The 15,992-nt window shown below is 41.6% G+C and overlaps 1 protein-coding gene across 1 annotated transcript; it reads right to left on the bottom strand.

Moving 5' to 3' along the window:
- Nucleotides 1-800: 800 nt before the first annotated feature.
- Nucleotides 801-14,237, bottom strand: LOC109880179 (S-adenosylmethionine synthase-like). Its single transcript, XM_020472415.2, has 8 exons — nucleotides 14,006-14,237; nucleotides 12,612-12,689; nucleotides 12,141-12,376; nucleotides 11,897-12,040; nucleotides 11,277-11,495; nucleotides 8,814-8,996; nucleotides 5,296-5,429; nucleotides 801-4,594 (listed from the first exon to the last, which is right to left on the bottom strand). The coding sequence occupies exons 1-8, from the start codon at nucleotides 14,097-14,099 to the stop codon at nucleotides 4,492-4,494; spliced, it is 1,191 nt and encodes a 396-aa protein (XP_020328004.1). The 5' UTR covers nucleotides 14,100-14,237; the 3' UTR covers nucleotides 801-4,491.
- Nucleotides 14,238-15,992: the final 1,755 nt, after the last annotated feature.

The raw sequence follows: 15,992 nt of genomic DNA, 5'->3' as shown, positions 1-15,992 counted from the left end.
ATGGTAATTCACCTAGATGTGAAAGGCCACTTCTATTACCCGGGGTGCACGTTTTTGTCCTAGCATTACACAGCTGATTCAAATAACTAATTTAAGCTTTGAATCATCTGTGTAGTGCTAGGGCAAAACACATGCACCCAGGGGTTGGGAACAGGTTAGAGTTTGGAAATTCAGTAATCCATAAAAGTTCAGCTTTAGACAAAGGATGGTTAACATGTTAAAAACAGCTTCATTACATCACCTATAAGTGTGATCGGTGAGTTCTATTGGAGATGCAGTCTCTGCCCATCCTCATACTGTACACAAGTCACTATACAGGTATAATTTCCCACCACAATATTTACCATTTCTTGTTGACTAAATACATTTGACCTTACGAGTCACTGTGCTGGGGAAAACACTGTCAAAGCCACCATAAAACTGTCGAAGACTTGGGAATCTCTTTTCAAGGCAAATTTACAACCATTTCATTAAAATGCAGTACTGTCCCCAGGGGTTCTCAGGTTAAAAAATAAAAACAATTCCGTGCTGCAGACCCAGTTATGGAACAGGTGTACTCAATGGCTCAAATACCCAGAAACACATGAATTATGGCAAATTGCACTGCCATTTTTTCATATTTACCACCCATGAGACTCGACTTTGATAACATCAGTCGCTAGTTATTGATGGATGTGTGGCACCACTGGTCAAAGAATTCCATGTGCACAAAGATCTAGCTACAGCATACACTGAAATTTAATTTATGCATTTTAAAAATGTTATGCACAAACTGACAACGAATGACACCAAAAACATGCTTCATGAAGGAAAGCAGACATTTATTGCAGATCTTTGACATGAGAATTCAGTATCTAACCTCTGAAGACAGAAGCATTGAGACAAGATACCTGTTCCTCAGGATGTCGGACCTGTTGATGAAGAGCAGGAGGGGAGAAAGTACATGGGGGAGGCACTCTTACACTCAGTAGCCAGAAGACTAGCCAGTGTCAAAATATTTAAAAGCACCGAGGGAAACCCTATCCATACAAACAAGTGACAGCTTGTAAACGAGGCTGGTTTCTCTGTACCACACCAGCCAAACGTTGCCATCTCTTTATGTAAGGATAAGGGGGGGCTAAGAATGGCTTCATTGTATTGACCACACATGTATAGTCAATACAATCTCACCCCATACAACCCACAGTCCAAAATACTCATCACATCAGCCAGTGACAGTTCCGTGGAGGCAGACCAAAGCTTTTCTGTAGGACACTTTGGAACCATTGAAAAATGTTACAGCATTCAGTAAAGTCAATGTGAGATAAAAAATAAAAACCCTCTGGGGTTTAAGCTGCCTTCTGAATCATTGGCTTCTCTGTATCCACACCAAGATTCAGAGAACAAATAAATATTTTTAAAAAACGTGTTGTGCCAGTATTAAGAGCTCTTCATTGTGGCAAAGACAGCCTTCCTTCAGGATAAAGACGGTGGTTTCTCTGTAGCTACACCTGCCATCAATACCCAAGGAAGAGCCTTGACAAACCATTTTGTAAAAAAAAAACTAAAAATATGAAATTAAACTACCTTTTGAAGGAGTTTAACATGACATGCCAATGACAACATGTTTTAAACAATCAAGTATAAACACCCCTACAGGCCATAGCAGTGACATAGCAGCTTCTGACTTTTCTGTATTACATCAGAACAGCACAGACATCTGCAGGGGCATCCCAGATTTTACGGCGTATATTCAAGAAAGTTACTTGAAAATAAATCAAGATTGTCTCGGTTCTCAGCCTGCAACGCATAGGATTTCTTTGAAAATAGCAACAACTACTGACCCTCAACAGTTCCATTCTTGAATCCTCAACAAATGATAAGGGGAGTGAAATAAAGCTTCAAAAAGGATTTGGGGTGGGTAACAAAACCAGAAGGTAGTGTCAATCAAAGGGAAACGATTAAGGGGCAGGGGGCCTTCATTCAGTAGCACCAGTAAATTAATATGATCGCAACATGTAGCCTTGGTAAGTCAGACTTAACAGAAGCAAAATATTCAAAAGTTAAGTAGAAGGACAGCTAAGCCCGAATAACCAAACAGATTTGACAGTTCCTCAGTCATGCTGGGCAGGGGCTAAGCGTTGTAGTGTGAAAGACCTCAATGGAAGAGGAAGACTTGGCTAACCGCATAAAGAGCCTAGTAACACTGTACAACAAAGTGGGACTTGAATGGGGTGTAGCTTAGAAAATCGAGGCAGTAAAGGGAGCGAGACTGCTACAGCTGTATTAGATCAAAATAAAGCTGTGATATTTGTATTTAATTAACTAGGCAAGTCAGTTATGAACAAATTCTTATTTACAATGACAGCCTAGGAATAGTGGGTTAACTGCTTTGTTCAGGGGCAGAATGACAGATTTTTTACCTGGTCAGCTCTGGGATTCAATCTAGCAACATCCGGTTACAGGCCTAACGCTCTAACCACTAGGCTACCTGTTGCCCCAAGGTGGATAGAGAATCCATAGACTGACTTGAGCAATTGTTCCCATTTGAAAGCTGCAATTTTAAAACATTAAACACTATTAGAATAGCCTATGAGAAATACGCTTCATAACTAACTTGTCTAAATGCTTTTGATAAGCATACGAATTAAAAATGGCCTGCAAAGGCAAGCTTCGCAACTAAGGCATGTTCAAAACTGATTTAATTTGACTATCGTTTGTTCTACCTCATTACCTTAAACCAATCATGTTTAGGTCATTCAAAAAAAACTCAAACTCTGAGAGCCTTGAGCACCGTTAAATAAATTCATTGAAGTAGCGGGAGAAAACCAGCTCGCATAAAAACTGAATTGATATGAAATGTAGAGAAAATATCAAATTAACGTTAGGTTTTTGGTGACCTCAAAATAGAGTGCTGAGGCCTCCCGGGTGGCGCAGTGGTCTAAGGCACTGCTAGCTGTGCCATCAGAGACTCTAGGTCCGAGCCCAGGCTCTGTCGCAGCCGGCTGCGACCGGGAGGTCCATGCACAATTGGCCTAGCGTCGTCCGGGTTAGGGACGGTTTGGCAGGGATTTCCTGGTCTCATCTCGCATTAGCGACTCCTGTGGCAGGCAGGGCGCAGTGCACGCTGACCAGGTCGCCAGGTGCAGTGTTCCCTACGACACATTGGTGCGGCTGGCTTCCGGGTTGGATGCGCGCTGTGTTAAGAAGCAGTACGGCTTGGCTGGGTTGTGTTTTGGAGGACGCATGGCTCTCGACCTTCGTCTCTCCCGAGCATGTATGAGAGTTGTAGCGATGAGACAAGATATTAACTACTAACAATTGGATACCACAAAATTGGTGAGAAAAAGGGGGTAAAATTCCAAAAAATTAAATAAAAAATAGGAGTGTTGTACAAAACAAAGTCAGTGATTAGATCATCCCTAACCAAATCAGAATATCAAATTCAATTCGTTACCCAGGTGTTCTGGCTCTGGACCAACCAACTGGCTTCTGGGACCAATTAAAGGAAAGGGGGATAGAACCTAGTCAGTTGTACAACTGAAGATTCCTCCGCATTTAACCAAAATCAGAGAGGTGCGGGGCTTAATCGGCATCCAAGTTGTCGCACCCTGGGAACAGTGTGTTAACTGCCTTGCTCAGGGGCAGAACATATTTTTACCTTGCCAGCGCAGGGATTTAATCCAGCTACCTTCCCGTTAGAATGCGTTCTAGAAATCAGTGAGGTATCCAAACTCCGTGCGGGGAAGAAACTACGTCTGTGGCGTAGTGTTTGGCCGGAGCAAGGAGTTTGGGTAGGAAAGCAAGAAAATCTTAGCCCCGTCTAAATTATGCTCTTGCATTCAGTAAGTTGCTTATTACATTTATTGAAATAGGTTATGCAGGCTAGAGCAAAGGAATAGGCCACTTGGCATGTCCTTGCCTGGCCAGCTCTTTACAGCGTGATGCCAGTCAAGTTTAAATAGGCTAGTCCACGGTCACGTCACAATATCACCATCAACGACAGCCGTCAATCATATTCAATATTGTAGTCGTAAAACCCTAATACGTACTTTCAGATTTTCCTAACTTAATTGTTACATTTCTTTTTCTCTTCTTAAAAAAAACAATGTAGGGGGGAAAGAGGTTCTAAGTGTTGTGTTCTAGGTGGACAGATCAGCTAATTAGAATCAGAAGTTGTCTGCATCTGCCATAGCCTCCATTCAAGTCCCTTTCTGATGCGCTGTGAAACCAGATGAGTCAGAGCGAGACGGCTGGTGGAAGAGATTAGCTAGCTAACATATTATCCTCTCAACATTACTTTCCTGAAATATTTTGAGAATGTTGGTAGTATTACATTGACTACTAACAGCAAAAATACAGTACAGATGACTGGAGAGAGGAAGTAGAAAGGGGGTAGGGTTCTAATACCCCATTAACAGGGAAGAGAGTTAAGGGCCTTTCACCCCCAAGACCATGTAAGCTTCTCTGTAGTATACACCAACAGGCCTGGGGGGAAAAGGCTTCACAAGTTTAGTATTTTAGCTTTTTGGGCATCTCCCATGGGAAGGAGTCCCGGCCAAAGTGGCCGTAGGCAGCGGTCCTCTGATACATAGGCTTCTTCAGCTCCAGCTCCCTGGAATACACAATCAAAGTAATTTAGCAGCCCATCACAGGAAATGACCTGAGATCAACATCAATTCTCAGCCATAATGCTAAAAATCAACCAATAGGGAGTGTCGAGAGCCATGGAAAGAAACAATCAGAAAGGTTAATTAGGCCAGCTAGTAAAGAGGGGGAGGAAGGGATAAAGCGTCAACACTTACCCTGCTAACCAACACATCCTTGAGCAGTGTGGGGACTGGAGCTTGGAGATTGAAAGCGCACTGATCCCATTTATGAAATGTCATTGAACTTTAACAAGGTCTGAGAAACCAATGACCTTCCAGTTGGATGTGAGCAGGAAACCCTTCATCGTGCTGGGTATTTAACATGCCATCTGACAACCTCAACTGTAGCTCTCGAAGCTTTAACCTTCGGCATTACATACTATACTTCACTGGCATTTAAAGCAAGACTGTTTGGGTAGGGTTGGAATATCAGGTTTGGCAAACTGATCACAAGCCCAGATTGCTGCTTTCTTACGTGTTAGTAGCTACTGGGTGTCATTAATCACAGTAGCAAAACATATTAATATATCATATTAAAAGGGTTAGAACCATCTGAACACCAGCTGACAGCTCAGGCAGAACAGAAAGCCAGGAAGCGTGAGTTAAAGGCGAGTGACTGAAGGGGCAGATTCAGAGAGGCACACAACTTCAAAGGGGTACACTTTACCTGACAATGACACCAGGACGAAGGTCAAAGTTTCTCTTGACGATGTCCAGTAGCTCCCGCTCACTCTTCTGAGATGTGCCGTAGTGGAATATGGAGATTGAGAGGGGATGGGCTACTCCGATGGCATAGGCAACCTGATGTATAGTTGTGAGCATACAAACATGCATCAGACTTTAGGTTTGATTTCGTGGCACCCCTTTGTTTATAGTACATTTGGAAAACATTCAGCCCCCTTCACTTTGTTAGGTTAGAGCCTTTGCAAACAAAAAACCTACACACAAATGACAAAGCAAAAACTGTTTTAGAAATTAAAGACAAACTTCAAAAACCAGAAATTACATTTGCATAAATATTCAGACCCTTTACGCAGTACTTTGACGACACACCTTTGGCGATTACAGCCGCGAGTCTTCTTGGGTATAACACTACAGGCTTGGCACACCTTTTCTCCCATTCTACTCTGCAGAACCTCAACCTACTTTCACGTCTCTAGAGATGTTCGATCAGGTTCAAGTCCAGGTTCTGGCTGGGCCACTCAAGGACATTCAGAGACTTGTCCTGAAGCCACTTGTGCGCCGTCTTGGCTGTGTGCTTAGGGTCGTTGTCCTTTTGAAAGGTGAACCGTCGCCCCCAGTCCGAGGTCCTGAGCACTTTCTGTTCATCTTTCCCCTCAATCCTGACAAGTCTCCCTGTCGCTGAAAAATATCCTCACAGAATGATGCTGCCACCACGCATCACCGTAGGGATGGTATTGGCCAGGTGATGAGCAGTGCCTGGTTTCCCCCAGAAGTATCACTTGGCATTCCAGCCAAAGAGTTAAATCTTGGCTTCACCAGACCAGAGAATCTTGTTTCTCATGGTCTGAGTGCTTTAGGTGCCTTGTGGCAAACGCCAAGCGGGCTGTCGTGTACCTTTTACTGAGGAGTGACTTCCGTCTAGCCACTACCATAAAGGCCTAATTGGTAGAGTGCTGGTTGTCCTTGTAGAAGGCTCTCCCATCTCTAGAGGAACTCTGGAGCTCTGTCAGAGTGACCATTGGATTCTTGGTAGTACTGCACCGATATGACATTTTCCTTGCAAAAACAATAACTAATATTTAATTTTAGCGGCCTTAAGCATTCTAGTACAGTTAAATAGTTCACAAATATGGACGCAGCCGTCTAAGGCATGGCATCTCAGTGCAAGAGGCATCACTACAGTCCCAATGTGTGAATCCAGGATGTATCACAGATTGGGAGTCCAATAGGGAAGCGCACAATTGGCCCAGCGTTGTTCGGGCTGTCATTGTAAATTAGAATTTGTTCTTAACCGACTTGCCTTGTTAAATAAAGGCTACACACACACCACGCTGACCAAAAAGTTGTTGGCATTTACACATGTCTCCATTGCCAGTAAAACAACCAAAACCGATTTCTTTCACTTTCTTGTGGATTCGTTGTTCAGTCATTTCATTCTCAACCAGGATTTCTATGGAATGCCGTTTGGGTCTTTGTGCATCAAATAACGCTATTTGGTGTGTCAAATAAGCTTGCTGACCAATCAAGACCTGAATATGACTGCACGTCACATAATAATTTTACGCATTTATTAATTTTGTACGTAGTTATTGCACATGTCATCGATACATATGCTATGATGCTGGTAAAGTCCACGCACCTAGTGCTGGTCATAAAAAAAATAAAAACTAGCTAGCTCATGGCTGCAAACAATGTGCTTCCCCAAAAACATAGCAAAACGACATCCGTTCCAGTAGTTATAGTTAGTTAACTATATAGCTCGGTGTCACCTAAAATAACCCTAATTTATAAGACAGTTTTTATTTCATTAATGGTGGTCACACCATCTATGTGAAGCTAGCCACAATAACGATTAGCCACAGTGGCCTTTAGGTTTAGCCTTCAAAATAAAAGCATGGCACACATCAATTTGTATTCACTTGCATCACTGTCAATGACATGCGGTTTGCCTTAAATGTATTGACAGTGATACAAATGAATACAAAGAGTAGAATTCTGCCACACTTATTTTGAAGGCTAAATCCAAAGTCCACAATTGTGGCTAGCTTCACAACCTGGTCGAGCATCACTAGACAGATGCTAGCTGCTTATAACGTTAGCTTTGGCCAACAGGGTTAAGTAGCTGGCTAGCTATTTATTTGCATGAACTGAAGTTAAATTTAAATAGGCAAACAAGTGGCAACCTAGCTAATACTTACAAGGATTCCTAAATCATTGTTAAGAATAATGAAAATGACTGCAGTTTCTACTGGTCATTGTTTTCAGGCTTGTTGTATTGTTGCTAGCTAGGTACCAAGCTAAAGCTAGCTACCCTAGAAGTTGCGGTCAAACAAATGATACTTTATTACCAACGCGGTATTGTAAACACATTGTTTGTGGCCGGTGTTTACAGACTTTTGTACAGCTTTGACAGTGCTACTATCTTTGACATGCAAAGTACCCAAACGGCTTTCCATAGCATGTTGTGAAGCTATTACTGTGTAACACCGGTAGGGCAACCGGTGCGAAATAGCGAACTCGGTAGTGTGTACTGGTGCTCGACCAGTCGGCAAAAGCCAACACCACCCACAACAGAACAGTTGATTGTCAAGGGGAATGAATCCCATTATCTTGGCTTTAATGGATTTTGCCTTTGAATTCACCGAAATGATTACTCTTTCAAATGACTGCTTGAGCCACACAGCAGACATTGTGTGCCAAGTTAATGCTGTGTCGACTGTGTAGTGCAACATTTTACGTGGTGTCATTATGTCATGTAGCTTCGTTATACAAGTATGCACGTTAGCTTTGACATCGGTTTTTAACGTCGGACCGACAGAAAGGGGCAATTTTAGCTAATTTCGGACGATTCCGATATAGCGTGCATCCCAAGTTCTTGGTCACCTCCATGACAAAGGCTCTTCTCCCCAGAAGACAGTTTGGCCGGGCAACCAGCTCTAGGAAGAGTATTGGTGGTTCCAACTTCTTACATTTAAGAATGATGAGGCCAATGTTTTTGGGGACCTTCAAAGCAGGAGACATTTTTGGTACCCTGCCCCAGATGTGCCGCGACACAATCCCGTCTGAGCTCTGCAGACAACTCCGTCGACCCCATGGCTTGGTTTTTGCTCTGACATGCACTTGTCAACTGTGGGACCTTAGGCAGGCATGCTTTTCCAAATAATGTCCAATCATTTGAATTTACCACAAGTGCACTCCAATCAAGTTGAACAAACCTCAAGGATGATTAGTGTAAACAGGCTGCACCAGAGCTCAATTTCAAGTCTCATAGCAAAGGGTCTGAATAATTGTCAATAAGGCATGTTTATTTTTTAGAAATGCAGTAACATTCTAAAGACCTGTTTTCACTTTGTCATGTGTAGATTGACAATTTTATTTAATCCATTTTAGAAGGCTGTAACAAAAATGAGGAAAAAGTGAAGGTGTCTGAACACGGTCCAAATGCTCTATACATGAGGTGCATCAATATCAGTCTCCTTATTAGGATCACCCTGCCCTCACCTGGACAAGGACCCGCTTGCACAGCTCAGCCTTCACCAGAGACTTGGCCACCCAGCGGGCAGCATAGGCAGCAGAGCGGTCCACCTTAGTGTAGTCCTTCCCTGAGAAGGCTCCTCCACCATGGGCACCCCAGCCTCCATAAGTATCAACAATGATCTTACGGCCCGTCAGGCCAGCGTCACCCTGTAGGGAAAGGAGTAATAGGTCATACCGAGTCTCTCAATTTACCCCAAAATAATTCTGACCGTAGTAAAAAAAAAAAAAAACTATGGATCAAATTGCATGTAAAAATGCTTAATATGAACAGTTAAACAAGCCCATGCATCAAAGTTACTTTAGCGTTTGCCCCTTCAAGCACATACCATAGATGCCCAGTCCTACCACTACTTATCAGGGTTCCTATACAGTCAGATGGAATTTCAAGATTACCACATTTCTAATGAACAATTAGCAGCATCTTTATGTACATAAAAAAAGGGTAATGTACTATTGACACTGGGAGGCTGCTTTGTGAGCCCATGTACCACCTGTCATTGTGCAAGGCACTTACACCACACCCCCCAAAGTAGAATGCCTGTTAAGCAACTAATATATAAATAAAGTGGTCAACCCTCAGTCTGGAGAGCTACTGGGTGTGCATGCTTTTGAAACCCTGCTCAAAAACAGAGCCAGTTTAGCAGCTAATTTCTAAAAATGTGGTTTGTTGGAGGTGGACTGGAATAAAAGCCTGCAGACACATTAGCTCTCCTGGAGGACAGTTGACCACCCTTGATGCCTTAAATAATTTGCTCATTCAGTATGTCAAATATCAAAAATGGTAGGCTACAAATAATTTTAATTCAGCTGAAGCAAGCCCACAAATTCTCATTGGGAAATGTACCTTCCAGTTGTCATATCTTGGCTACCTTAGTGTTTACTTTTCAACTCAATAGATGCTAGTCAGTCTGCAATGTCCCATACATTGGATCCCCAAATCAACTGGAAGTATCTACCAAACAAGTTGAAGCCACATAATCCAGAAGGCTACAAATAGTTCCCTAAAATGACAAGTCAAGTTATTTTGATTTGATTAAATCGAATCACAACTAATATAATGGCAAAGTGAATTGTTTGTTTTGTCAAGAAGATTCATTTAAATTAATTGTTCCAAAAAGTAAATCAACTTTGTACAACCTAATTTGCAAGTAATCGGTGGAATTTTGGGGGAAATAAATGCATGTCATTCTTTTATGTAGATTTTTTAAAATATGCCTAATTAAACTGCATTAACTTTTTCACTCTTGAGTTCCAAATATCTCTAACGGTCACCCCAGCGTGAGTGGTTTTATGCACCGTTCCAAAATGTGACAGTTATGCAACAGGATAGTTAACACGCACTGCCTGCTAATTATCTATAGGCTGTTTCAACTTGTCAATTTCAAATAATTTTCTAACAACTTGTATTTTCTAACAGTTTGAATTGAGGTGTTCCGCCTCATTAATTCATATAGAACTAATCCATTTCAGTGTCAGACAATTTATGTTTGAGGCATAATATATTTTAAGTTTTATTCACATTTAGGTACTGGTGACAAATAATACCTTCCGATTTTTGCATGATTGTAATGGACACCTATGATGCGTGTAAAAAAACTTTTGAACGTTGTACTGATTATAATGAGCTAATGCTAAGCTATTTGCAATGTTTGTTGATATTCTACAATGCATTCTGGGTGTAACTTAAACATCTGTAAGACCAAAGATATTATGAGGTGAAGGAATGGTTGGTTCACTCATCTTGCGAGTACACTTCTGGAAGTGAATAATGCTACACACCAAAGCGGAGGACACTTTACAACCAACTAGATGTTGGTTGTGTGTGCACAAACTACCCATCATCAGATTACTTCAGATTTCTAGAAGTGTTTTAATCAACATTGATCTCAACAATGTGATGATTTATAGTAACTGCTATTGCCAATTCATATTGTGTTTTATGTCAGCCTAGAGTTACCTAAATATGACCAATTGTGTTACGTCAATCTTTCCTCTGTTAGCGCTAGGACTAACGTAGCCCTACATTTTCCAGTTTGGATGATTGTGGATACGGTCGCTACTTCTGTGACTGTCTGAACATGGCAGCCAAAATTAAACTGGTCACATTTAGTACATAACTTTGTAAGGACTGTAAAAAAAAGAAAGAAAACAATTTCTTGCAAACAGTGGGGCTAGCTCATATGCTGACTTGCGTCAATTGAAACGGGACATTCTAAACAAACCGGTTTGAACGTACGCTGCAGGGGCCACTAGAATGATCACACCCATTTGTTGGTAAATGTTAAAAAGTTAATAGAAATTATGAAATACATTTCCATGACTTAAAATTATATAATTTTCCTAAACTTTTCCAGGTCCGGAAAACCATTTAAATTCAACAACTTTTCCAAGATTTCTGACCTTTCGAAACCTGACTTATTGTCTCACCTGTGGGCCTCCGATGACAAAGCGCCCGCTGGGCTGCATGTGGTAAATGGTGTCATCATCCAGGTAAATGCAGGGCACCACAGCCTTGACAATCTTCTCCTTGAGAGCGTCACGCATCTCGTCCAAGCAGATGTGCTCATCATGCTGCACGGAGACCACAATGGTGTGGACACGCACCGGCAACATGGCGCCACGGTCTTGGCGGTACTGAACGGTCACCTGCACACAGAAGCATACCAAGATAGAACGACAGCAGGATTGTTCAACCGCAGACATAGATTAAGGTTGCGTTTCCCCTGCTCAGACATTGCATACGTCAACCAATGGATGCAAAAATATTTTTGCACCAGGAGGCAAAAATATATGACGTAGTTAAACCGAGACCTAAACTACCAATCCAGGCGTTTAATTAAGGTCTGGCATGTGTCAGCCATGTCTGACCAGGGGAACAACCTAAAACGAGTTATATGCTGGAGTTACTGCTGGCCACAAACAAGGTTGGAGAGCTTGAGTAAGAAAACTAATATTGCACTCCTCAGCTGGTATGATAAACAAACTAGTTTGTCTTAGACTATTTACATAAGGCTGAAATGACTATCGATTGCACACAGGCAGCATACCTGGGTCTTTGAGTCAGGCCGGAGCCAGGGCAGGGTGCCATTGCGACGCAGTTCAGCCATCTTAGCGTTGAGCTTGTGGGCAAGCATAATGGTGAGGGGCATGCACTCCTCCGTCTCATCAGTGGCATAGCCAAACATCAGGCCCTGACAATAGAAAAAGTAGAACTATTACATCTGAAAAGAAAGCTGCATATTTAGCTTACTGATAAATGTACAGCTAACTCCTCTGCACCCCAACTCATACCTGGTCCCCTGCCCCAATATCCTCCTCATTGCGGTCAATGTGAACACCCTGGGCAATGTCTGGAGATTGTTGCTCTAGGGCCACCAGCACATTGCAGGTCTTATAGTCAAAACCTTTAGAGGAGTCATCGTATCCAATGTGCCGGATGGTGTCGCGAACCACCTTCTGATAGTCCACTGTAGCAAGCGACGTCACCTCACCTGCCAGCAGGATCATCCCAGTCTTAGCAACAGTCTCTGAAAAAGGTGGAGGGGGAATAGTACATTAACCATAGCAATCAGAAAAAGCATATCAATCAATACTCATCTGGCAAAACATTGGGGAGTTGTGCCATAATATAGGCCTACTACCATTAACAAGATGCAGAAAGTTTGAGATTCTTCCATTCATGTGGTATTCACAGCTGACTCCAGGGCAGCTAGAAGTTGCATCAGACAAAAATAAAATAAAAACATGCTATTTTTCCCTTACCACAAGCAACTTTAGCATCAGGATCCTGCTTGAGATGGGCGTCAAGCACAGCATCACTGATCTGGTCACAAATCTTATCTGTAAAATACAGATGTACCAGTTCACAATGCTACATCAACATTTGCACAATTTAGTGGTAGGTTGCTTGTTCAAGAGCATGTAAAGTATTGCACAAATAGTAATAATTAGAGTTCTCCAATAGGTTTGGATTATGCTGGAAATATTTGTATTGTACACTGTTCTACCGACTACAGTCTGAGTTGTACACATGCTGTACCATATGTCAGGATTATGGCGATGGTGGGAGGGGCCTAGCGATATGTGTAGCCACAGATAGATTTTATAAATCTGTTTCATTGGTCGGAAGCATCCGGTTGGCGTTTCCACTCACCACCAAATATGGTGATGAGGGGGGGAAGCCTCGGGGGAGAATGGATTTTGGTGGACGTTCTGCTTGTTGTCGATTAAACATTTGTTCTGTTACCAAACTATAATCTGTTATAAACAGGGTGGACAACGTTTAGTATTGTTCACCATTTGGCAAAGTTCACAAAAATGGAGTTGTTTAGAAGGAGAACAAGGGCGAATTAAGTTATTGTACACCCCACAGTAGGCGTTCCCTAAAGGAATTTTGCAAATACATTCTAGAACGCGCCAATCGGTTCTCGCTAGAACGTGCATGGCTCTGCCCACTATGGTTCGTTTGCTTCCATTGGATACGACAGGATGTGGTTCATCTTGTTCAGTTAAAACAATATATATATATATATATATATATATATATATATATATATATATATATATGTATGGTGTAGCGATGAGCCTGAACCCGCCACCATTTCCGCGGGTTCACATGCAACTAAAAATCAGATTCGTTTAGATTTCCAAGACGAACTACTACGGGTATAGCCAAGGAGTGGCACGGAACTCATCATACAGCCAATGTAGTGCCCCTTACTTAGCAACCAAACGCAAAAGACAACACATATGGCCTTGTTCCCCGAGAGCCCGCGTGCGAACTGGTCGGAATCTTCGGGAGATCTCGTGAAATAAGCATGATGACGACTACGGGATACAAATATTTTTAAAGAGAATATAGCCCAAGGACGTATAACGTTCGTAATTGCACAATAGAGACCATGTGAACAAGGCTCAGCAAAGTAGCTAGCTGGTTAGCTAATAAACTAAGAACAATTTGGGCCTCACATGCGGCTTATGCAAGATGCTGACGCCGGTGTGGTTTGATCAGCAGAGATGGTCAGCTCGCTAACGTTAATTAGCTAACTAAGAAAGCTAAGCAACACCGACGCACGTGTGCTAAACAAGCCATCTAAACAAATAACTGACAAGTCATAACACACTGGCTGTATTTGTAGCTAAATTAGCTTTCTCACCAGGGTGTCCTTCTCCTACTGACTCCGAGGTGAATAGGAAGCAGTCCTCGTCGATAAGGGAGTTGTGAAAACCGTTCATCTCTCCGTTCATCATTGTTGCTTTTTTTTGGCAGATATAAATAAATGTTGTAGCTAGCTAAATTATGCGTATTTTATTGATTCGTTTCCTGCGTTGGTGTTCTCACGCAACTTCTCACCAGTCAGTAAATTCCATGCATTCACTGTCATTTAGATGTGGCGCTCTAGTATTTATTCAGAAATTCACAGACGTCACTGTCGGCCGCATTGGACGATACCATATTAAACATGGGGGTGGAAACGTTGACCAGGTGCACTGAGAGGAACGCAGTTGTGTATTTGGCGGTTCAACGTCATACTTCTCCTCTAATCAGAGGAAGAGGAGAAGCGAGAGGGTTTACTCACACCAAAATATGTCCACGTTAAGTAGGTTATTAATTATTAAGCAAGGGAGTTTTTGTATGTGTGGGCAATGAGAGTGTCGAATTTAGTCAATTAATTGCTATTTTGATACGAGGCTTATTTGATATAATAGAAGTTTCGTAATGCTTAGGGCCTGGTTTCCAAAAAGCATATTAAGGCTAAATGAATCGTTAGAACCTTCTAAAGATCATTGTTAAATCTCCGAGCTGTTTCCTAAAAGCAATGGTATTAATGTTGCACTTGAAAACGCTCGTAAGTGCGTCGTTAGATGCTTTTTCGCCCTCCCGCATCACTTCATAAACAGAATATCTCCGCTAAACATAGAATCACATAGGTTGTCCGTCTCTGTGACCGCTGACAACTTCAGAACAAATTAGCTACGAATACGAAGTTGCCATACAATGTATTTGCAATTGAATCAACCAAACGACGATTTAAAAATATGTTTAAAATGAAAACCGAGATGACTGCATTAAAATATAAACGGTAGACTATAGGCCTATTTAACTCCTACTGAAATACATTCCATGTTCAATCAACGTAGTTATGTTTTGTTACTTGCAGGCTACTGTCTGTAATTTGTCTCAATATATTTCATGATGTGTCAAATCGGTGATTTAGACCATTTTTATTGATTGGGTAAGGATTAGAATAAGCCGCCTCAATATTTGCAGGCATAGGATATATTATATATCACCCACTATATTGACCAGATACTCAAATGGCCGCTCCAATGAAAATAAAGGTATTTAAAAATGGAAGGCAGTCGGGAGGAGGCAAGACAGATATGGGACCATGCAGATATGCGTCTGAAGAACAGGCACAACTTCGATATTAAGTGTTGTTTTTTTCTTCAAAATTGCCGGGATACTTATCAGTACATTCATAACACCCTAAGCATTACGAAATGTATATTCTAATTGTAAGTCGTATGATATGTTACGAATTGTAATTCGTATTATATGTTACGAATTCGAGCTAGGTGGCTAACTGGCTAACGTTAAATAGGCTAGGGTTAAGATTGGGAATTAGGTTAAAGGGTTAGGGGAAGGGTTAGCTAAAATGGTTAGGGGAAGGGTTAGCTAACATGGTCACTTTAATAATGGGACACTTGTCACTTTAACAATGTTTACATACTGCTCTACTCATTTCAAGCTGAGTAACCAGTAACCAAGAGAAATGTTCAGGGGCAGGAGGTATAAAAACATAATCTGTACAAAAAATAAGAAACTTTAATGAGTAAAATAATGCATGATTTGTGCTCCCTACATTTATTTGCATTAAGAAACATAACAAAAAAAACAAATCATTTGAAGATTTATTTATTTTTGCCTGGTTACATTCTATTTTGCATCAAATGTTTAGAATTTATAAACAGGTGGTCAAGATCCAGCTACTCTCAATACTTTGCTCTTCAACTTCAACTCTCTTTAACTACAGTTAAAGCGACTGCAAATCATTCCATGCACAGACATTTATTAATGTTATCTGTGCCCTCAAAAAGGTACTCAATGTTCAAAGCCAGAGCTTTTGATTAAGTTACAAA

This window comes from Oncorhynchus kisutch, linkage group LG3, assembly GCF_002021735.2.
Source record: "Oncorhynchus kisutch isolate 150728-3 linkage group LG3, Okis_V2, whole genome shotgun sequence".
Classification (NCBI taxonomy): Eukaryota; Metazoa; Chordata; class Actinopteri; order Salmoniformes; family Salmonidae; genus Oncorhynchus; species Oncorhynchus kisutch.
The sequence above is the reverse complement of the archived record's forward strand: the minus strand, read 5'-3'. Positions and strand labels throughout refer to the sequence as shown.

Excerpts from the sequence above, each read along its gene's own strand:
- LOC109880179 (XM_020472415.2), bottom strand. The coding sequence starts at position 14,099 with ATGATGAACGGAGAGATGAACGGTTTTCACAACTCCCTTATCGACGAG. Across the intron at positions 12,377-12,611 it reads TGATGCTAAAGTTGCTTGTG|AGACTGTTGCTAAGACTGGG; the intron begins GTAAGGGAAAAA and ends CACCTTTTTCAG. Across the intron at positions 4,595-5,295 it reads CGTCCTGGTGTCATTGTCAG|GGAGCTGGAGCTGAAGAAGC; the intron begins GTAAAGTGTACC and ends TGTGTATTCCAG.